The sequence below is a fragment of the Bufo bufo genome, chromosome 2 (assembly GCF_905171765.1).
Source record: "Bufo bufo chromosome 2, aBufBuf1.1, whole genome shotgun sequence".
Classification (NCBI taxonomy): Eukaryota; Metazoa; Chordata; class Amphibia; order Anura; family Bufonidae; genus Bufo; species Bufo bufo.
Genome location: NC_053390.1, coordinates 141,379,717 through 141,399,235, shown reverse-complemented (window position 1 = coordinate 141,399,235; position 19,519 = coordinate 141,379,717). Strand labels below are relative to the sequence as shown.

Sequence of the window (19,519 nt, the reverse complement as noted above, 5' to 3'; positions counted from 1 at the left end):
ACTGCTTGCTTGTACAGTGTCTTCTGCACAGGTCACAGAGCTCTATGGCCCATGAGGCTGCCATAAAGCAATTTTCATAATGGTTTTTAAATGTTAAGAACAGCTCACGCAAGATGGCCGCCCCCATAATCATGTTCAGGAAAAAAATTAAAACAAAATCAGAAAATAAACAGAATAGAAAAAGGATATGTATGGTATTATCTTGCTGGAAAAAAAAAAATATAGATGACACCTTTTAAAGGGTATTCTCATCTGGCAAAGTGGACCAGCACTGTGGCCTATTCAGTCTTTTCCTGTAACATGGTGCTCCTGGCCACCGGCCGTGCATGAAACGCCAGCCGACCCCATGCATTTGAATGAAGCTGTGATGCACATCCCCTGCACAGTGGGTGGGCACAGCTGTGGCTCCTTCATTCTCAGTATCTGTGGCGTCTCAGAGGTCAGATTGGCATATCCTAGCAATATAACAGTGCAGATTTCAGAGTCCTAGAGGTGCCATCCAAAGTGGCCCAGAACAAGTGGTATTAACATTCCCAAATCGAAAGTCCAGCCGCAGTGTCCCTCTAATATGGCCAACTACAATATCCCCTAGTTTTTGTTAGAAGGTCCCACTGATCATCAGACCCTGTAATTTGTGAGGAAACCTGGCAGCGTGTTTAATTCCCCTACAGCACCACCACAGGGGAAATGAAGTATTACACAGTGCTCATTAATGGGCTTTTCTGAGAGTAAGATATTGATGATCTAACGTCAGGATAGGTCATCAACATTTGATTGCTGGGGTTCCAACACTTTTTTAAGAGACCACGGCGTTCCAGGGAGCACTGTGGCCTCTTCGCAACATACCAAGCACAGCTTCATTCATTGTATAGTGTCTGCGCTGGTATTGCAGCACAGACCCATTCTATTGATTGGGACTGAGCTGCGCTTGGGCCACGTGACTGATGAATGAGAAATCAAAGGCCTAGGACGAGGGGGCGCAACGCTCAGCAGAGCACCGTATCAGTGATCCTGAGAACAGATCATCAATATCTTACTCCCGGAAAACCCCTTAAAAGTTAATGTGTTGTCTCTATGTAACATGTGGACTTCCTCTGCCGGAAAAGATAACCAGAGTTACCTGCTGGAGATGTGAACGCCAAATTCGTGGCAGCCTAAATTCTGTAAATGTTCTTCAGACTAAAGACTGTGGGAGGTGGTGGTGGTGGTGGTGGTCGTGCCATGTGCTAGGCAAGTGCCGGAACGTATTTGAGCAGTGTCTAAGAAGCAGATCTCTGGAGGTTCTGAAGGACTCTGTTTTGGAAAGGGTGGAGTGCACCTTTCTGGGATCTTCCCATACTTTATAGACCATAATCTACTGTCATCCATAGGAATAGCAAGTCATCAGCCCAACCATATTATTTCTTCCATCATGTCTTCGGCATGCTCTTCCGATCCTTTCTCCCTCATGCGGCAGAAGTAAATTGGATCGCAGGAAGGTGTATAAAACATGAGATCCTGGAAAGGCTTGACTCCCCCCCCAACACCATATCTCTTTATGGCCCTGTCATTTCTAATCATCCAAGAGCTCTTGTGATCAGTATATCTGATAAACTTCTCCGTGTATCCTTTTTTTTTCCCTTTTAAGCAGGATTCCCCATCCTCTGCAGCCTCTCTCCAAACCTCTACTTACCCCCTCCTTCCTTTAGTCTCAAGTATAAGCTTGATAAGACAGAGATACACCGTGTCACAAGCAGCTGTGTACGGCCTTGCCTCTCACGACAACTAATTTGTGCAGGAAAAAATTAAATCAGGAGGTAAATTATTTCATGATTGCTCATTCCCAACAGAGTTGGGCATCATTCTGAAGAAAATATCTAATAATTGGTTTCAGCCTGTGTCAGACACATGCAATTCCCTTCACTAATGGCTGTGTGAGTTAGCACCGGGCCTCGGGGGTCAGCCAAGGACTGGAAATAGCTTAGCACTAGGCACAGCACTAGAGAGAACGGAGCACATAGGAAATGAAGTGGCAATAAGTGTAATCCATAGGGGAAATGTGCTTCACTTGGAGTTTAATATATCGCCTCCATGTCTGGCAGCGAGCCACACACCAATTGTTTACCTTTCTGTCAGCATCTGCATCTGTTCTGCTTTGTAAACGGCACTTAACGCTCAGCCGGTAAACGGCGGAATCAATAACAACCGCTAAGGGATTTCTTTTCTTTTTATCATATTCTAGGAAAAAAAAAAAAAAAAACCTCGCTACAAACAATGTTTGCCTTAGATTAACAAGGAACTGACATTAACAGGGTCAAAGGGATTTGGCGGGTAAGATTTTTATTGCTTGAAAGACTCGCAGCAATTATATCGCCGCCGTTCGGAATGTATTTTGTAACCTGTCCAAATGAAACTGTTAAAAATTGCTCGCAACGCCGTAATGAAGATGATGATTTTTTATAATTATCTCAAGCACTGTGTACGGAAAACTGCCGGCACCTTCGGTAATAATTTATTTTGTCGGATTACAGCTGGTGTACTGAAATATTAAGGTTTCTTGTTTATCGTTTTTTTTTTTGGGGGGGGGGGGGGGGATTTTTGGTGATTAGACCAAGCTAGGCAGATGATGTAAAATATGGAATCCGAGGGGGGGGGGGGGGGGGGGCAGAGAAATATGCTGGAAACAGTGTGAGTCTGTTAGTTATTATCTCCTGTAGAAGCCAGCGTATCATTAGACGTGAGATAGTATCTTGTGTAACCAGGCATATTCAGGATATACACTGTACAGATGAACGCTGTCACAAAGGATTGTTATAATAGTTATAGCATCACTTAAAACTTAATATCATTGAGAGCAAAGGAACACATTAATGTTAATGGGATTTGTGCACGTAACTCCCCATGCACTGCTTGAAAAATGTACCCCTTAATGTCTTGAAATTCAAAATAGGCCAGTTAAATTGCTTTTCTTTTATTAAACAGCCGCCTTTTCAATTGTAGTCCGACCGAAGTTACATTTTTTCCGTCACATTTTATTGTTCACAACTTGGCATTTATGGTTGTTTTTATTCGATTAATTAACCTTTTATTTCTTTATTTATTTTTTTCTCCCTCTTTCCCCCCCAAGTACATTTACGTGCACAATGGTGGTTTCAGATACTGCCAAGTGGCATATGAGGCATAGAACATTAGAGACGGCCATGGTGGAGCGGGGGGATCCTCGTACTTCTCAAATTAGCTAGTTTGATTTCTGCTGTCACGGCATATCATGTGGCGTTCTCCAACCACTAGAAAGCCATTATCCACTTGAATGCAGGGGTAATGCTTTGCAGGCCACTTCTACTTTGAAGGGGTCAAACATATTACATACTTAACACCTTATTTGCTGAGTGCACATGCAACGCTGAACTCCGGAGTCTGGAAAATGGGCCGTTCTCCATGGAAACGCACATTCTTGACTCTTAATTGCAAGAAAAGGCGATATGGCACAGTGGTTAACTTGATTTGAATTCACTGGCTTGCAGATTTAATACTAGCCTTCGATAAAGTGCCTGGAAATGGATGATGCTACAGCAGTCTTTTCTACGAAATTCTATATCATCACTTTTCAGTTTAAGTGGTTTCCAAATTAATTGGCAGCGTCCTTTCAATTGATTGAGGGCATTCTGATCTAAAATTGAAAATGTTTTAGAAGAGATCCAAAATGTAAATATTTTCCCACCGAAATATGATCTTCAGGGCACTCTGTTAAAATGGCGAGGTGTCGAGCATCCCAAATTATACATAATATTGGTTCGCATGCGTAAATGTGGGATTTCGATTTATTTATTTTTTTAAACTAATATGGGACACAATGCAAGATATAGCCCTGGGAAGGCCTGAAGAAGACCTATATTTAGTAACATATGACGAGAAAAAGACAACCAGTACATATTGATTACCTAGGCTCAGCATAGGTCTTCAATATCTGATCGGTGGGCACCACCTTCTCTTTAAACAGCTGATCAGCAGGGGCGCTGGGAGTCGGACTCCAACCGATAAGATATTGACAACCTATCCTGAAGATAGGAAATCAATATGTACTGGCTGCACAACCCCTTTAAGTTTTAAGCTGGGGCTACATGGTGATCTGGGCCACAACACCTATCATCATGCGACCAAAGATCGCTGTGTAGCAATCCGGGCATAGAACTGAATGGGGTTGTAGTGCAACTCACAAGTTATGGTAACCCAAAAGTAGCCAGAAAATATAGCAAGGTTGGATATTTTTTTTTAGATTCTGTGACCCCATTAAGTTCTATGGCTGCACTGCTACACAGTGATCCTTGGTCGCGCAACAGATGTCATGGCCAAGATTGGCATGTTGCCCCAGTCTTAAAGGGGTTGTCCGAGTTATTATTTTTTTTTGTCCTTTGTATGTTTCTAACTAGGCAAATGTAAGGGCTTTACAATGCACTTACTGCATCTGCAGTGGCTGCTTTCTCAGATTTCACTGAGGGTCACATGACCTGTGATGTCAGCTTCTCTCCTTGCTCTGATGATGTTTCGTGTACAAGCCTGAGAGAGCAGATCTGTGACTGTACACAAGATGTCACTGTACTGGCCACGCCTCCTGCACTGGCTGCTGCTGCCCTGTGTCTCCCTCCAACTAAATACTTCAGGAAAGATCAACCCCTTCAGCAGCACACACTTAGGGCTAGAGGCTTTCCTCGGTAGCTGCAGGCAGTGAAGAGACACATGATCTTCCCTCCTCATCCTGCAGACACAGACAGACTGGAGGAGTTCTGCAGAGCATTGCACAAGAACAGGTAGGGGGACGATCCTGTGTGTATCAGTAGTCTCATTGTACAGCTGAGACTTGTAGTCCTACACATACAACATGCTGCTGAGTATCCCAGCAGGATTGTTGTTATTGCAGGTAAGCAAAGGGCCAGAAGAGAACCAGGGAAATGAGGAAATACATTTTTTTTTTGCCTAAAACTTCCTTAGCTTAGTTATATATTGCTGACCATCAGATTAACAGTGCTATATTTTTTTTCAGAACCCGGACAACCCCTCCTAAGGCTTTCTGATACACATTAGCTTTGTTCTCGGCGGGTTTGGCTGACAGTCTAATGTGTGAGGAACTCCCGACTCTCCCCGATAGATATGTTGGGGTCGTGAAGGATAAAGTGAATATTTTCGCCTGATCCGTTTGCTCTCCTGATAATCCTCAGTGGCTGTCTCTCCTTATTAAATACACATACTCGTTCAGCTGAACCGAACGGGGGTGTCGCAAAAGATATCTGTCGGCCAATTTTAAAAGGATTTTCCGCGAGTTCAGTATTGATGACCTATCCTCAGGATAGGTCATCAGTATCAGATTTGTTAGGGACTGACTACTGGCACCCCCATTAATCAGCTGTTTGAAAAGGCTGCAGTGCTCCTGTGAGCGCAACTGCCTCTGCACAGCATACTAAGCACAGCGCCTTACATTTATATAGCAACTGTACTTGGTATTGCACCCAGGCCTAAGCCATGTGACCTATGAACGTGACATCACTTGCCTAGGAAGAGGCTGCAGCACTCCCCAGAGTATTGTGGCTGATCGGCGGGGATGCCGAGAGTTGTACCCCCACTGTTCAGATATTGATGACCTTTCCTGAAGATAGATCCTCAATATTTTATTAATTACTAGGGGCCACGGTTTTTGATTTGCAGGAAAAAAATGGCACTCCATCAGCCTCTGACACAGACATGAATAGAGACCCTCCTGTATGTTCCCTTCATTTGGGCAAGTTGGTTATAATTTCTGCTCTTGAACTAAATGCATCTGAGGCTGCACTGCTCTTTTAAATGACCAACATTTATACCACACTACCAGATAATAAAACATGAGTAGAGATACTCTTTCGACCCAAATTGCATTGTTTTTAATGAGTAGAGGAATGATTTTGCCCTCTGGCTGTTGTGGAGCTACAACTCATTACGGGGATGATAATCCAACAATAGCCATAAAACTGTAGTATGAAGAACTGGTGAATTCAATTCCATCACTGAACTTTCCTTTTTGCCCTTTGTGCTCTTGCAATCATTTTCTTGTATGTTGCAGTTGTTCTAGGCAATGCCAGTAAAGCGAATATACCAGTGCTGTGTAAATGTATTGTGTGATATTACTAGTTGCCATATCCTGACTGCAAATTATATCGAACACAGTTCTGGACAAATTATAATTGTATAGGTCCAAGGAACAGATGACCCCTGGATTGTTTTTAACCTGAATAACTAGGTTTCATTTGGAAACAAAAAATAAAACCCTGAGACAGTGTATGGTTTTAGTGTATAAATATAAATTGTGAATACAGGGAAACAAATGAGGTCTTGTTAGTTCAGAACTGAAATCTAAGAAAAGGAAGATATCTAAGGTATTGTGGGTCAAGCAAAGGTTCAACTTTCTAACAAGAAAGCTTTTCCTCTCCCAAAAAAGTAATCAGACTTTGGAATTCGCTTCAAGATGAAGTAGTGTCTACAAATGTACTCAGAGAATTTAATCTTAAATTGGATTCCTTAAGGTGTGCAGAAGCCTTTTGATTATGCCAGTGTTTTCCATCAAAAAAATTCAGCTCCTATACATATCTCTTTGGGTGCAGGAAGTCTTGTCATCCAGACAATAAAAATGTGGTACCGGTGTCTAAATGAAACAAAATCCAATTGTTTTTATTTCCATTGGGACAGATGATTAATAAACTTTCAGATTTAGAATAAAAATGAGATCGACTGCGGTTTCTTGGGCCCACCCACCATCTCTATAGCATATACACGTCTATTTCTAATTGCATTGAAAACTTTGTTTTGTCATTGAACACACGAAACTTCATCCAAAATAAGAAATGATCTTATACTCACTCCTTTTTTCTGGAGTTAAAAGTACTTTTAATCGATATGCAAATAAGCAGGTAAGTGCACCGAGGATGGGCCGAAGCCACTGTGTGCATTCTTACACCTCTTGATTCCTCTGCTGTCCCCTCCCTCTTCTAGGTTGACAGGGTCAGATACCTACATAGTCATCTTGCTTGACCCTTTCAATCGGAAAGGAGATGGAGGAGATGACAGAAAATAGGCTGAGCAAGGGTCAATCCAGTGGCTTGGGCCTGCCTTCGGTGTACTTAACTTCTCATTTGCAGGTTAACATTAGCTCTTCTCCAGAGTGAAGCAATGGGTCGGTAAATGAAAAGTATCAGTACATTCAGCTGAGCTAGCTCTACAAGGCTTGTGCCTGGTTAACAGTTAGTTTCTTGGTGATAGACTTCCTTTAATACTGTCTTATATCTAGACATTTAAGAACTGAATGAAACACACCACAATTATTTCAGTGGCTCATGTTGTATGATACATTTTCGTCCAACATTATGCCACATCTTGCTTGTCTTCAACAGTCGTTCACCTGAGATGACGCTTCTTTCTAATGTGCATGGCTGCTTTAAAGGACAGTTTTTTGTATAATAATCTTCAAGGACATGGAACTACTTGCGAATAGTGGTGAGAACACACTGCTCATTCAATGTGTGGAGTTTAAAGAGGACCTTTTACCAGAATAAAACATCTAAACTAAGCATACAGACGTGTAGAGCGGCGCCCAGGGATCCCCCTGCACTTACTGTTATACCTGGGTGCCGCTCCGTTCTCCGGTTATAGCCTCCGGTATCTTCATAGTTAGGCTCCACCCAGGGGAACCTTCCGGCGTCTCTTTCTCCCATGCTGTAGCGCTGGCCAATCGCAGCGCTCAGCTCATAGCCAGGCTATGAGCTGAGCGCTGTGATTGGCCAGAATGAGAGAATGAGACGCTGGCAGGTTCCCCTGGGTGGAGCCTAACTATGAAGATACCGGAGGCTATACCGGGCGAATGGAGCGGCGCCCAGGTATAACAGTAAGTGCAGGGGGATCCCTGGGCGCCGCTCTACACGTCTGTATAGTTAGTTTAGATGCTTTATTCTGGTGAAAGGTCCTCTTTAAATGATAAGGACTTGTACACAATGGTGGATTCTAATAGGGCATTTTGGTGGCCCTTGGCCTCCCAAGGTGCCCATCAATGTTTCTGAGTATTGCTAGGCCAAAACATGCATGGCTTCGACTTATTTTGTCCAAGGGCACCCATTCGATTAAGGCGGTGTGGTATGGGAGCAGCCGTTCACTCTCATAGGCAGGAGCCTATGAGGCAGTAAAGTGGCACAATCAGTCATGAAGTGATAACATTGCAACTGCTTGCATCGTATCTCAGACAGTGTGATGGTGTCATTGACAATCTGATATTGATAACCTATCCTGAGGTAGGTCATCAATATAGGAAAAGCGCAGAATCCCTTTAATTTGTGCCTCCTTGTACAGTACATAGAGGCATTTAAATATTGAATGCTGCTGAACAGTTAAGATGGCCATGAACATCAGTACAGTTCATCAAAACTGACGATTTCAACCAAATGAACGCTCATATAAAAAGAAACAATTGTTGTAGCCGACCAATAACAGAGCATTATTGTTTGACAAGACGTCGGCCATGTATAATATTTTCATCTGAAAGATCTTTTGTTCAAAGAACAATGTGAAAAGTGAGTGAAAAGTTCTTTCTTTGAAGACTGCTCCCAGACTGATCTTTCATCCATTACCTAGTTTCATTGAACATGTTTGGGCTGTTTGAACAACTGTAATGGCCAATATTATTTTTGCTGAGCTCTCAACTGAGTGCATTTTGTGTTTTGTTTTGTATATGCTTAGCCAGATTTAGGCCTTTGATTCGGTATTTGGCACTTTTAATTTTGTCAAAGGACATGCAGGTACACAAAAACGGTCTAAGGGCTTTTGTGCACAGGGTGCACAACCATAATAAGGCTGTCATAGAAGTGCATGAGCTTTCTATTGTACCTGTACTGTATGTCCTGCTGCCCAATACACTACTATTAACCCATTAAGGACTGAAAGCCGGGTCACATGACATACCACTAGACTGACGCCATGTTTAGTCCTATCCAGCTTTCCTATGGATGCATTATACAGGCCGTACCATTATTTTTTCTTTAGGGAAAGGCTTCTAGGGGGATATATTAAAGGTCTGTGAGCCAAATTTTAGTTTTTTTATTCAGGTTTACACAGAACAAGCTGCCCATAGTATTATCATTAACGTAGTTGAATGTGTATTGTTCTAAAACAATTTTGTTTTTAGCCTTGAATACAGAAGATCAGCAGAAAAAAGCTTTGGAGACCCCCTTACAACTGTGTCAACTGAAATCCTTGTCAGCGTTCATTAGCGTTTTTTTGTGGCTTGAAAAAAAGGTGGAGAAGGCGATGACTGAAATCCTGTTTCTTTCGTGTTATCCGGAAATAAAGGGAAATGTACAAGGTAATGTGGTCCATTGATATCTGTAAGAGATATGAATATGAATTGTATTATTACTTACTAAGCAGGGCTATCCACAGACCACATCTACCACCTGCATTTATAATATTCATTAATATTCATGTGCCCTTATGTAGAAGAGGAGTCATTGGGACCCTCAGGCAGCAAGGCCCAGGTACGACTACTATCTCTGTACCTAATATATTTGTGTTTTAGCTCTTCAACAATACCGAGCTATACATGAATTAGAATATTTTTGTATAAATGCAGAAGCTAAGGCTTTGTTCACATCTGCATTGTGGTTTCTCAGACCCGTCATATGATGGACACCACCTTAAGAAGCTGATTGAGAGAATGCCAAGAGTGTGCAGAGCTGTCATCAAAGCAAAAGGAGGCTACTTTGAATCTAAAATATAAGCCACATTCTGATTTATTTAATTCTTTTTTGTTTACTGCTTAATTCCATATGTGTTCCTACTTTAATTTAAATCTACAAATTAGAAAATAAAAAACTCAAGAAAAACCATGGCATGAAAAGGTGTATCCAAACTGTTGACTTTTTGACTCAGCTCAGACTTTAAAGGGGGTAATTCCAAAGTATTTACCACCCCAGCAGTCCCAAGAAAGAGGAGTCCCTAAGCTCCCTCTCAGAATGGGCAGTAGTGTTCCAGTCAGTCCACCGCTTTATTCACTTCTATAGACAGTGCTTAATCAATTAGAAATTAATGGAATGGTAGGCCATTATGTCCAGCACTGCTCCATTCAAAGAGGGATCTCGGGAACCCCTAGTTCTTGGAATTGCTGGTGGCCTCAATAGTCGGACCTCCCACAATCTGATGTACTTTTTGTAGGATAACCCCTTTAAATCATTTTGATGGGATGTTAAACTTTTTATCAGACATCAAATTACACTTTGGGCGGAATATGCAAAGAGGTATCTCCCGAGGAAAGAGAAACATCTCGCTTGTGCCTCCTTCAGGCACTAGCGACTTGAGGCGACTTTTTAACCTTTTAGGAGAGCCAGCACCCTGCCTAAGCTACTTTCAAGGCATCACACTCAACCAGCCAGAATCTTACTCTGTATTGATGAAGGGCAAGCACCCCGAAACAGCTGTCTACGAATGGATATTGGGCTTGGCTATTTTCCCTTGTCATGTCCCAAGGCTTGTTCAAAAGTCACACTTTGACTCACAAGGGGCCACTTCCAGAAGGTAGCACTAACAAGACAGTTCTCTTTCCTGAGGAGATACCTCTTTGCATATTTTTTTTCACCATGGAGCATTGCCAGTAAGTCTCTATACCGTGGCGCGCTGCTAAAAAGTCTTTATAAAAAGGCTGGTCTCTTTAAGGAGAACCAGTACTCTGCCTTTGGGGGGAACATAACTGGGAAGAGATCTAAAACGTCAAATGCGATAATGAAGAATAGTTTTACTTTTGTAATCTGAATAAATGTGAACAATAGATTTTTGTTCATTTTTGTATTGCTTTGTTCTAGACTGAATTAAAGACATATGTTCTTTTATCTGTACTTGATTTAGTACAAGACATGCAGGCAGGGTGTTTTAAGTAGAGCCTGCTTTTCCTAATCTTCCTTAGGTGAAAGGAATTGCTATATAATAGAAGGACTTTTTTTTTTCCCCCAAGAGGTACCATGGGACTGGCAGAGGCAGCCTTGCTCTTTCTGCCCTTTTATCAGTGGTAACATTTTCCGATTGTAAAAAGTCATCACAAATGAACAGAGAATATAGAATCATGGCAGTCATATTGCCTGTTTAGAGCTTTCAGTGTTCTTTAAAAACTTAATAAAGGTCTCTACTGAGGTTGGATTAAAAGAAGCTGTTAAGAAGGCAATTGCTTCCCAAGAGATAACCTCTAATGATAAGAAAAAGGGGAAAAAAGTGTTATTGCTGCTTTCACATTGTCAAGACAGAAAGGTCTCTGTATCTTTGTCCTACAAATGAATTTTGAGAATAATCTCATACTGCTTGGAGAGATAAAAATCCAGGTACTTCTTGCCTGCCAGCATCTTACATTTTCACTGAGGATTTGATAAGGGATTAGAAGTTTTCTATTTGTGTTAGCTGCCATAGTAGGTGTGATCAGACGCCTGGTAGAAAAGGGAACACGTGATTGCTGAATCCTATATAACTTATTTTTAGCAGTAATTTTATCGGTGCAGATTATTGCTGAAATTTTAACACGTTTTTTCCAACGTCAATCTAGTGATAAGGACAATATCTGGTGCTTAAAAATGAAAATATAAATGGATAAAATTGTATTTCTTTTCAGACTTTCACAAAGCACAGAACATGCCATAGACAAAACCACAAAAGAGCAGCAGCATAGTATACCATAGTATGAGTTACATTACATGATTAAAATGACTGAATATTATGATTTTTTTTTATAAAATTGCTACTACTGCAATATCTTCAACTCCCCTATCCACCTTTTCTATGTTTAGGGAGTCGGAGGATGGATTGCAGTGATGACACTACTAGAAAGAACATTATTTTGGATGAGAGCTCCTTGCTGATGAAAGAAATGGTAATGTTGCCAAAGTCTTCATGTGTTTTTATAGTAAGGAGCTATATATCTGGATTCACCCAATATATAATGTCAAACAATTAACCATAGTGTAGGACTGCAGTGCTCTGGGCAGGGATTGTTCTGAGAGACCATCACCTGCTACCTACTTCCTCTCAGGATCTAATTTTTTTTTCACGTTTTCATTTTTAACTCCCTGCCTTCCCAGAGCCATAACTTTTTTATTTTTGTTCACATAGCCATATGAGGGTTTGTCTTTTTGCAGGGCAAGTTGCACTTTCTAATGACACCAGTTATTGTTGCATACAATGTAATGGTAAGCTGGAATAAAAAAAAATCCCAAATGGGATGGAATTGGAAAAAAAACAAACTATTCTGCCGCAGTTTTACAGTTTTAAGAGTTTTGTTTTTGTGGCGTTCCCTATGTGGTAAAACTGACCTGTACACTTCATTCTCTGGGCCAGTACCACTACAGCAATACAACATTCGTATAGGTTTTCTTTTGTTTTGATTCTGAAAAAAATTCACCATATGGGATAAATAATTTCTATAATTTAATAGTACGGGTGTTTTGGTTGGGACGTGGCGATGTGTATGATTTTATTTTAAATTTTTATTTTCGTTCTAGGTAAAGGGAGGGGGGGTGATTGGAATTGTTATATTTTTTTTACTTTTTAAATTTTTTATAATGTTTTTCTTATAGGTGACTATAACAAGCAATAGACTGCCTTTTCTATTTAGTAATAGAATTTGATACATTACTTAATATGGAATTCATATTCCAGTGCAGTGCTGCCACCTGCAAGCCTGTATTGAAATATACCTGTGATAGGCATTAGAGCCTCCAGCAGGCACCAGCCTATCATCAGACAATAGCTTCCCCGATCTCAGCAAGAGGAAGCTGTTCCAGTGCGGGAGTACAGCGTTCCCGCATTTTTACCATTCAGATGACGTGGTCACATTTGACTATGGCATCTGAGGGGTTGCATGTCTAAGATCGGCATTGTCGTCAATTGCAGACACTAGCCCCTCTGCTCTGTGAGACAGCAAGCACCCGGTGGCTATGGCACTCACTGTGCTGTAGACCCGACTTCCTCCATACATGTACTGCAGCGCTTGGGAAGGGGTTAAAGAAGTGTTACCACAAAAAATGTATTTGGCTCTTTATAAAGATAGATGATGTAAATTGTAGTGCAGGTAATCTTAATCTTAAAACTGTAACTGTGAGTTATCCACTCTCTTAGTCCTCAGCTGTGTCATGTGACTAACAGTCTGACTCTCCAGCTGACACAGTGTCTTATGTGTGTACAGGAAGTCATTCTGTCAGTTGGAGAGTCAGAGTGTCGGTTATATGACACAGCTGAGGATCAGAAGGGACTGGATAACATCACAAGTATCCACTCCCTTTTTGGTGGGAACACTTCTTTAAATTGCTGCAGCACATAAGGGTACATTTACACATTTGGTCATATAGCGGAGCGAAATGACACGTCCTTTGAGTTCATCCTTTCATGTTGATTTTGTACACTTTTTTTATTTTTTTATAGCCTACCTTGAAATTTGGTTGGAGGAATAGCGTTCAACAGCTGTCAGTTCCCCTGTCGCATAGTATAAGCAGTGAATTGGAAACAATGACCACTTCTGTTCTGCTGAGAGATTATGCAGAATTGTCTCTTAAGGGAAGGTCCCAAATGGACGTTGTCTGCATCTCCAACACCTATGAACACTATGGATCCATCTCGGAAAAACAGAAGCCAAAAAGAGTAGCAAAGGTAAGTTCTAGAACCAAGACAAGCATTCTTGGTAAAACCCACATGAATTCCTTGACTTTTTTCTTATGTTTGTTTCTATGTCTGTGATAGAAAGTACAAAATCTGTTATCATGACTTGACCATAAGATAAGTCATATGATTGTATACACTTCATGTGTATCGTCTAGGAACAAGTCCTCACTCCTGGTATGAGTAAAGTCATCCATGTATAGGAGAACATCGGCCAGACCAGCCAATGTGTGTGGTATGCAGACTTTCACCTGACCACCATCCAAGGTGTATGGTCAGTATTTAACCTGTGGTTTACATGCTAGCTTACACTAAAAGAGTATTGCTAATGGTCTCTGTGTCTCCCATTCTAATGCAGAAAACAAGTCAGGTACCAAGGCTTAGCTTAGATCCACTATTAAGAAGTACTCTACAGGAGAATAGGGAGAGGCAGTTATCGGCAGACCTGGATGGTACTACACTAGATAAACCCCAGTAATTAGAACCCCTCTGCCCGATCCTTAAAGTAGGAAAACCCCTGTCCTGCAGCAATTTTCTGTATTATTTTCATTTACAGAGACTGCTTCATTTATATACACTGCTTCTTATATGTTATATTGTGTCATGTCCTATCCCGGATTTTAATAGAAAGTAATGCAAGCCATATTTCATATAGCTTGTTATAATCTGTAATAGAACAACAAGAATAGGGACTCAACCCAATACGAGCTGGAACTGAATTGTGCCCCTCCATTGTGAACACTACGTGAGCTGACCGGTTGCGAATGGTTGAAGTCCTTCGTTTGCTAAGCTACAGAATGTGTTTTCTTCTCTAAAGCAATCAAAGTGTCCCTGTACTTTAGCAAAACTTTTGATATAGTGTCATCTCAAAGTTTTTGATCGGTGGGGGTCTGACTGCTTAGAACCCCACTGATTGCTAAAACAAGGAGAAAGAAACGGTCACACAGAGAGCTGTGTTTATTCTCTACTGAGGACAGGCCCTATATAAAGTCTATGAGCCAGTCTCCAGTCCATGTCCTGCACTGAGAAGAGGCAGCTCTTTGTGTGAGCGCTTCTAACTTCTCCATTTAGCGGTCCGTGGGGGACTTAGCACTTGGAATTCCACCAATCAAAACCTTTGATATGTCACCATGACATGAAAAGTTTTGCTACAGGGCCAGTTTAAATTACTAGACAATTATATTACCTAAAAGAAAGGAGTTGTCTGACATCCATTTACTGGGTGGTTGGACAGTGTTCAAATCAACAAAGAATTAAAGACTCACCTTTACACGTGTCCCCGTTCCAGCACTGCAGCTTCTACCCCTGCTAGATGGAAGCGCTGATATTCTGGATACACACTCATGATCACTGCCGTCCGGTCAATGGCCTTAGCGGTGACAAGTGACTTTTCTTGTGAAGTAGTCTAGCTGCCCTGTAAATTTTACTGGTTGTCGGATAACCCCTTTAAGGTTTGCTTAGGCTACTTTCACACTAGCGGTTTCAATTCCGCTTTTGAGACCCGTCTTCGGATCTCAATAGCGGAATAAAATGCTTCAGTTTTGTCCCCATTCAATGTCAATGGGGACAAAACTGAACTGAATGAAACGGAATACTCCATTTCGTTTGGTTGCTTCCCCATCTCGGACAGAAATAACGCTGCAAGCAGCGTTTTTCTGTCCGCGATGTGGTGCAGAGCAAAACTGACACACTAGAAAACGGATCCGTCCCCCATTGAATTTTAATGGGGTTCATGATAGATCCATCATGGCTATAGAAGACATAATACAACTGGATCCATTCATGACGGATGAATGCAGTTGTATTATGGTAACGGAATAACGGAAGCGTTTTTGCAGATCCATGATGGATCCGCAAAAAATGCTAGTGTGAAAGTGGCCTTAATGTATACTGTGTGTTTTTTTTCCAGCGCTGGTACTGACACATCGACTTTAAGACTTGTGGACTCTTGTGAGCCAGCAATAGAATTTTTGCACAGGACAGTATTGTATCTATAGAGTAGGATGTAAAGGAAGAGGCAGTGGTAGACTTATCCGTTGTGCTCTATACATGTGGCACAGGGGACCGATCTCCTATATTAAAGTCAATGTAACAGCTTTCTTCCATCATCATTGTCATACAATTGTTGTGTCACACAGTCATAGCACCAATATATCAGCACTTCAATAAATTTGTACCTCCAGTTCTGCTTTGACATCATGGAAGAATTTGACAAACTGTTCCCACTGGCCTTGGCGTGCACATCGGATTCACTGCAGAACATAAGGACGTGCTTTGTAGATGTGTTTAGCAAATCGGCATCTTCAGTTCTCACTAAATTAGAAGAATGGAGTTCCCAAGTGCCGGACAAGGCTCCTGTGAAGACTGCCCTAGTTGTCCTGTCCTCCGCTGCCCACGTCTTATACCATGCTTCACACTATAACGAGCAGATGAGTAAGAGGTATGTATGGCTTTTCTTACTGCTATAAAAATAATTGAGTCATGGTTTTCATTTTGTTCTTTTGGGAAATAACTGACCCATGTCATCTGGCTGAGCTGTGCGAGTTTAGGGATCAACAACTCTTGTTGGGAGATGGTTTGGTATACTAGATGCATAAGACCGGTTTTCTAATTAAAATTCTTGTTAACTTAAAGAGGTTGTCCAGGATGAGAAAAGGGGTCTTTTTTATATATATACACTGCGTGCAGAATTATTAGGCAAATGAGTATTTTGACCACATCATCCTCTTTATGCATGTTGTCTTACTCCAAGCTGTATAGGCTCGAAAGCCTACTACCAATTAAGCATATTAGGTGATGTGCATCTCTGTAATGAGAAGGGGTGTGGTCTAATGACATCAACACCCTATATTAGGTGTGCATAATTATTAGGCAACTTCCTTTCCTTTGGCAAAATGGGTCAAAAGAAGGACTTGACAGGCTCAGAAAAGTCAAAATTAGTGAGATATCTTGCAGAGGGATGCAGCACTCTTAAAATTGCAAAGCTTCTGAAGCGTGATCATCGAACAATAAAGCGTTTCATTCAAAATAGTCAACAGGGTCGCAAGAAGCGTGTGGAAAAACCAAGGCGCAAAATAACTGCCCATGAACTGAGAAAAAACAAGCGTGCAGCTGCCAAGATGCCACTTGCCACCAGTTTGGCCATATTTCAGAGCTGCAACATCACTGGAGTGCCCAAAAGCACAAGGTGTGCAATACTCAGAGACATGGCCAAGGTAAGAAAGGCTGAAAGATGACCACCACTGAACAAGACACACAAGCTGAAACGTCAAGACTGGGCCAAGAAATATCTCAAGACTGATTTTTCTAAGGTTTTATGGACTGATGAAATGAGAGTGAGTCTTGATGGGCCAGATGGATGGGCCCGTGGCTGGATTGGTAAAGGGCAGAGAGCTCCAGTCCGACTCAGACGCCAGCAAGGTGGAGGTGGAGTACTGGTTTGGGCTGGTATCATCAAAGATGAGCTTGTGGGGCCTTTTCGGGTTGAGGATGGAGTCAAGCTCAACTCCCAGTCCTACTGCCAGTTTCTGGAAGACACCTTCTTCAAGCAGTGGTACAGGAAGAAGTCTGCATCCTTCAAGAAAAACATGATTTTCATGCAGGACAATGCTCCATCACACGCGTCCAAGTACTCCACAGCGTGGCTGGCAAGAAAGGGTATAAAAGAAGAAAATCTAATGACATGGCCTCCTTGTTCACCTGATCTGAACCCCATTGAGAACCTGTGGTCCATCATCAAATGTGAGATTTACAAGGAGGGAAAACAGTACACCTCTCTGAACAGTGTCTGGGAGGCTGTGGTTGCTGCTGCACGCAATGTTGATGGTGAACAGATCAAAACACTGACAGAATCCATGGATGGCAGGCTTTTGAGTGTCCTTGCAAAGAAAGGTGGCTATATTGGTCACTGATTTGTTTTTGTTTTGTTTTTGAATGTCAGAAATGTATATTTGTGAATGTTGAGATGTCAGGCTACTTTCACACTTGCGTTCGGAGCGGATCCGTCTGATGTTTCATCAGACGGATCCGCTCCGATAATGCAGACGTTCGCATCCGTTCAGAACGGATGCGTCTGCATTAAAACTTAGAAAGTTTTCTAAGTGTGAAAGTTGTCTGAGCGGATCCGTTCAGACTTTACATTGAAAGTCAATTGGGAACGGATCCGCTTGAAGATTGAGCCATATAGTGTCATCTTCAAGCGGATCCGTCCCCATTGACTTACATTGTAAGTGTGGACGGATCCGCTCGCCTCCGCACGGCCAGGCGGACACCCGAACGCTGCAAGCAGCGTTCAGGTGTCCGCTCACTGAGCGGAGCGGAGGCTGAACGCTGGCAGGCGGATGCATTCTCAGTGGATCCGCCTCCACTGAGAATGCATTGGGGCCAGACGGATGCGTTCGGGGCCGCTCGTGACCCCCTTCAAACGGTGCGCACGAGCGGACACCCGAACGCTAGTGTGAAAGTAGCCTTATATTGGTTTCACTGGTAAAAATAAATAATTGAAATGGGTATATATTAGTTTTTTGTTAAGTTGCCTAATAATTATGCACAGTAATAGTCACCTGCACACACAGATATCCCCCTAAAATAGCTAAAACTAAAAACAAACTAAAAACTACTTCCAAAAATATTCAGCTTTGATATTAATGAGTTTTTTGGGTTCATTGAGAACATGGTTGTTGTTCAATAATAAAATTAATCCTCAAAAATACAACTTGCCTAATAATTCTGCACTCCCTGTATATATATATTTTTTTTAGAGATGAGTGAATTTCCCAAAATTCCTTTGGAGTCTGATTAAGTCTGTAGATTCAATTCAGTACAAATGAATTTAATTTGAAAGTGCCCTGATTGCCCTAAAAAGTTGTGTATGACACACTGAGGTCTCCTAGGACTGTATCCAACCTCATTCAAACTCTTTAAACGGGTTTTGCCACTTCAGCAAATAGCATTTATTATGCAGAGAAAGTTTCCATGGTTACGACCACCCTGCAGTCCAGCAGCATGGTCGTGATTGCACACTATAGAAAAAAGCAAACGCCTATGTGCGTTCCCACGGCCACCAGAGAGCCTGGCATTTTTTCTTATAGTGTGCAAGCATGAGCGCCACTGATCGATTGCAGGGTGGTTGTAACCATGGAAACGAGCAGTGTGTGTGTGTAGCTCTCATCTCTGATCTCCTGACCTGAGCAACACTTAGTTTGTTAAGAATTGTTTCATAATAAGTGTTTGAGGTCAGGAGTTCAGACATAAGAGCTACACATGAGCTGTCAGATGATGGGATTCAAAGAACTCAGACTCCGACAGCTTGCAAACCGACTGTTTTTTAGCCCTTGTGTCTCAGAATCGGCTGAATATTTTTAATAAAGCCCAAATGAAATAATGATTTGTAGCACAAATTGAGTAAAATGCAATCATAAAAAAATTGTTCTGAAGATGTTCACAGCCTTTAAAAGTGACGATTTACAAAAACTATCTGTAATAATATTAAATTGGTTGATATCGCATTCCGACATGTTTATTACCTAAAACACTGATGACCCCTTTGAATCCAAAAGAGATCTCGTTATTAGATGGGTTTTCATTTTGAAAGAACAGATGTTTGACTTTATCGCAACCACTTTGTTCCTCACCACCACTCAGTGTGTCCTCTTTTGATCATCTTTTTCCCTAGGCCCTTGTTTCTAGCAGTTGTCCAGCGATATCAACAATTTATCAACGATCTCCAGATTCAAGTTACAAACTACTGTGTCAATGTTTGTGCTACAAGCCTTTTCCTGGATGCGGAGAGTCACCACTGGGACGACAACAAAGCTTTTTATGAGGTGCGAGTGTAAAGACG

At 41.7% G+C, this 19,519-nt stretch overlaps 1 protein-coding gene across 2 annotated transcripts in view; it reads left to right on the top strand.

The window, feature by feature from the left end:
* The window catches only part of KIAA0825 (KIAA0825 ortholog), a 481,507-nt gene that overhangs the window by 52,890 nt on the left and 409,098 nt on the right, over positions 1 to 19,519 (top strand). For both annotated transcript variants that reach the window (XM_040421546.1, XM_040421545.1), the window contains exons 5-9: positions 9,176 to 9,352; positions 11,814 to 11,896; positions 13,444 to 13,668; positions 15,861 to 16,117; positions 19,352 to 19,502. In XM_040421546.1, the coding sequence (XP_040277480.1) occupies positions 9,176 to 9,352; positions 11,814 to 11,896; positions 13,444 to 13,668; positions 15,861 to 16,117; positions 19,352 to 19,502 (893 nt within the window). The remainder of the gene's footprint in view (positions 1 to 9,175; positions 9,353 to 11,813; positions 11,897 to 13,443; positions 13,669 to 15,860; positions 16,118 to 19,351; positions 19,503 to 19,519) is intronic.